The sequence below is a fragment of the Nicotiana tabacum genome, chromosome 4 (genome assembly GCF_000715075.1).
Source record: "Nicotiana tabacum cultivar K326 chromosome 4, ASM71507v2, whole genome shotgun sequence".
Lineage (NCBI taxonomy): Eukaryota > Viridiplantae > Streptophyta > Magnoliopsida > Solanales > Solanaceae > Nicotiana > Nicotiana tabacum.
Window position 1 is genome coordinate 18,819,366 of NC_134083.1, and position 3,738 is coordinate 18,823,103.

At 37.6% G+C, this 3,738-nt stretch overlaps 1 protein-coding gene across 2 annotated transcripts; it reads right to left on the reverse strand.

Moving 5' to 3' along the window:
* Positions 1 to 1,425: 1,425 nt before the first annotated feature.
* On the reverse strand, positions 1,426 to 3,361 carry LOC107819846 (uncharacterized). Of its 2 annotated transcripts, XM_016645997.2 has the most exons (3): positions 3,222 to 3,360; positions 2,721 to 2,788; positions 1,426 to 2,629 (listed from the first exon to the last, which is right to left on the reverse strand). In XM_016645997.2, the coding sequence occupies exon 3, from the start codon at positions 2,585 to 2,587 to the stop codon at positions 1,604 to 1,606; it is 984 nt and encodes a 327-aa protein (XP_016501483.1). In that variant the 5' UTR covers positions 2,588 to 2,629; positions 2,721 to 2,788; positions 3,222 to 3,360; the 3' UTR covers positions 1,426 to 1,603. The 2 variants fall into 2 exon arrangements, with proteins under 2 accessions (XP_016501483.1, XP_016501485.1); XM_016645999.2 differs by lacking the exon at positions 2,721 to 2,788 and having other exon boundaries at positions 3,222 to 3,361.
* Between the last annotated feature and the right edge of the window lie 377 nt (positions 3,362 to 3,738).

Genomic DNA, 3,738 nt, shown 5'->3' on the forward strand with positions numbered 1-3,738 from the left:
CTCCTAAATCTAAAATCACAATACGAAACTATTGAAACCGTCAAAACTCCATTCATGAGTCATCTACACAAAAGTCAAACTACGGTCAACTCTATCAACTTAAAGCTCCAACTTAGGAATTATGTGTCTCATTTCACTCTGAAACTCACACGAAACAAAACCAAACACCCCCGGCAAGTCACATAACCATAATACAACATAAAGGAGGCAATAAATAGGGAATTGGGGCTAAAATACTCAAAACGACCAGCCGGGTCGTTGCAGAAAATCGAAGAGAATGGTTATAGAAGAGTATTTTCGGATTTGAAAATGACAGAGAGAGAGAGAGAGAGAGAGAGAGAGAGAGAGAGAGAGAGAGAGAGAGAGAGAGAGAGAGAGAGAGAGAGAGAGATCGAACATAGAGAGAGCGCGAAGAGGGAATAACTGATATTCCTCATTCAATTCCTAATATAAAAGGATACTCATTAATACTATTTTGTATATAATTGGTAAATTGTATATCAACTTATAATTAAGTTAAAATCTAAACAGTGAGGGTAAATAAGTTTCTAATGTAATACATATAGGTAAAAAAAACCTTTTAAAAATCCGAAGACTCAAAAAATCAAATTTCCGTTGAAAATGTGAATTAATTTTTACTTTAATTCACCGATCTGAAGGATAGGATACAAAATAATTGAAATAGCTGTATATGCAACCTCACTGAAGAAAACAAATCATCTTAATATCTTATCGAGAAGCAAGAGTCCCAGAAAAATACCAAGAATTAATGACAAATGAAAAAAAAGAAAGAATGCATGTTAAATGATAACACATTAAGAACAAATTACTTTGGTGGCAATATGCATCTACTCTTGCATTCTTCGATCGGAAACAATCCCATGCTTTAAGGAACGAACTTCTGAGAAACCCAAAGTAATCATTATAAGTACATTTTACGATTAAAGAAACAAGCTTATGATAAAGCATCCTGAACAAATTTTCCCAGTAAATCTTCACAAAAAACTACATAAGAGTAAAGACGTAATTCAGCTAACATTATATTTGTTTGTTAACCTTCACCAAGAGATTCTTATAGTCCGAAGAAAATAGGAAAGATACAGATCTTCTGGCTTACTTTTAGTTTCCTTAACCATACACTAATCTGTCATCCTAGCCTTTTAAGTGCTACTTCTGATTGTCGGAGCTGCGGCATGCAAACTAATGGCACACTAGAAATCTAAAAAACACCAAACGAGTACCAATAAAAACCAAAGCAAAATAGAAATCTAGAACACACCATACAAGTATCAGGAAAACACATATTACACCTTCCAAGACTAGCAAAAGATTAGGGAGAAAGAAGACACCATTCTTCCCTGGTGAAGTCCAGGCAGTTGTATAAATCTGAAGTGTCTTGAGGAAGCACCAGTGCAGGACAAAGAGTTGAATCCACACAATCAAGGCTTCATTTAATTAAACAGACAGGAAACTATAATCCATGTTATGATAACTGATGCGTTCAGCTATGACAACTCACACTTGACCAACATGGAATGTAGGATGATTAACATCCCAAAGAACTTCTAAGACAAAGAAGTACAAATCTTAATTCAGTGACATTTCAACTAGACCCAGGGTCAAGGACAGGTAGTCGGCAGTGTAGACTAATTGCCTTATCTGTTTGATGTGTCCCTGGAATGAAGAACTGAAATATGACTGTTAGGCACGCACCCTGCTGAGCGATACCATAGAAAGCACAATCGGGCTTTGCCAAGTGACACTGAAGACTCTTGAAGAAATGCTTTACACTCACTTGAACCATCATTGCATCTCCTCTCTGAAGTGCTATTCTTGTTCTTGACTGAGCACTCAAATTTTGGTCACCTGTTGGGCTCTCTGCTTGTTCTCCAATAACTAACAGCTTCCGGAACTCAGCACCAAGTGTAGTCAGGGTAGTAGAAACTTGCAGATGGAGATCACCATACTTACTTATAGAAACATTAAGCACATCACCAACATTTTTCATTCGATCCACGAAGTTCTGTAACTGGTGCATATCTGGGACTCGTATAAGTGTCTGAGGCAAATCTTGAGCCATATCAAGGGCTGCTTGTAATTCAAGTACATCAGACCTTGACAAGGGCTTAGAGATGGGCACATCTTGAATAACAGCAGACCTGTAACCTTTTGCCTCTAAAGTGAGAAAAGGCATAGGTTGTTGAGAATGAGGAGGGAGCTTCTTTACCAGCTTGATCTGGAGGCGGTTAGGGGCACTGTCTCCGACGGGATCTCCACCGTGACTAGCACTGAACTCGGTGTAAATACTAATGATACTACGAAGGGCACGGTGCAGAAGAGAAAGATCAATAGTGAAAGATATCCGATCATCATTTTGGCTAGAGATGCGATACTCATCAAACAGTGCCTCAATGCGGAATTGAGCAATGGATTGGATGCCATCACCATTGAGGAGGTTATGGAGAAAATATACATGGTCTCTCGTAAGGTAGAGGTAGCAGATCTTTCCCATTTTGTCAAGAGCTGGAAGGAACCTCTTATCCAGGAGGTTGACACCATTGTCTGTTAGAAATGCCCGGAACTTCATTTTGTTCAATATTCTACAAGGAAATGTGTACCCCCGAGATTACTGCAAGACCAAGTGATCTCTTCAGTATTTATGAAAATATCAGGGGATTCAGAATAAACGACATATGCAACTAGAGAGGTTCTTAGCTGACCTGGACTAGCTTGAGTTTGAGTCTTGGAGGAATAGTTCATAGATATGCAAATAGAGCTTTTATGCCTACTGAACTCAGACAGTCATAATATCACTCAGTATACGTGCAGTAAAATAAATTAACCAGCAACGCGAGTGTAAAATACTCCAGACCAGTAGTAAGAACTAGAGATACAGACCAAACTGCACAAGCTACAGTGCATGCGAAAATCAATAATCTAGGAGCCCTAGAATTCAATTACGACCTCAGAGATGCAAGCTAGATAAAAATACGGATGTAAATAGATATACGGGACTCTATATACATGCTAATGTTCTATATTGACCATTCAACTATCGATTTCAAAAGTAAATAAATAGGAAACCACTGTATCAGTCCGGGGAAACGTCGATTAGCAAGTAATCGATTGCAAATACCAGCAAAAGTGAAAACTAAAATAGATGAAATATGACGGAACATCGATCAACGATTAGGTTTCATTCCGAGAGAGCAGAAACATACCAGTTCGTCGAGGAATTGCTAGGCCAGTTAGGGTTTATAGCTCTTTCCTTTTCACATATGGCGGGAGAAATGAAGCGGGGAAATGAGGACCCGTTTCTGATTTTCCCTGTTCAGAAGAGAAATGGTAAAAGTGTTCTTATCCCCCTTAAACTTTGACTAGATGATAAATTAGCCCTTCAACATTTTTAAGTATAAAGATGACCATTCTGTTTTTTATATGACACTTTTTGTTTGAAACTAGTTTCTCCGTACCCGCGTTACTAGTATACCCCATATTAATATAATGTATATATCTTTTAAAATATATTTACAATAACAGTAACCCACTAAAATCTCACAAGTAGGGTTTGGGGAGGGTAGTGTATACGCAGACCTTACCCCTATCTCGAGGGAATAGAGAGGCTGTTTTTGATAGACTCTCGGCTCAAGAAGACGAAATCATTTAAAATATGTTTGAGTAAAAAAAATTAATTAAAAAATATATAGTATATTATTGAAAATAATAAATATTGATCAT

Excerpts from the sequence above, each read along its gene's own strand:
- LOC107819846 (XM_016645999.2), bottom strand. The coding sequence starts at position 2,587 with ATGAAGTTCCGGGCATTTCTAACAGACAATGGTGTCAACCTCCTGGAT.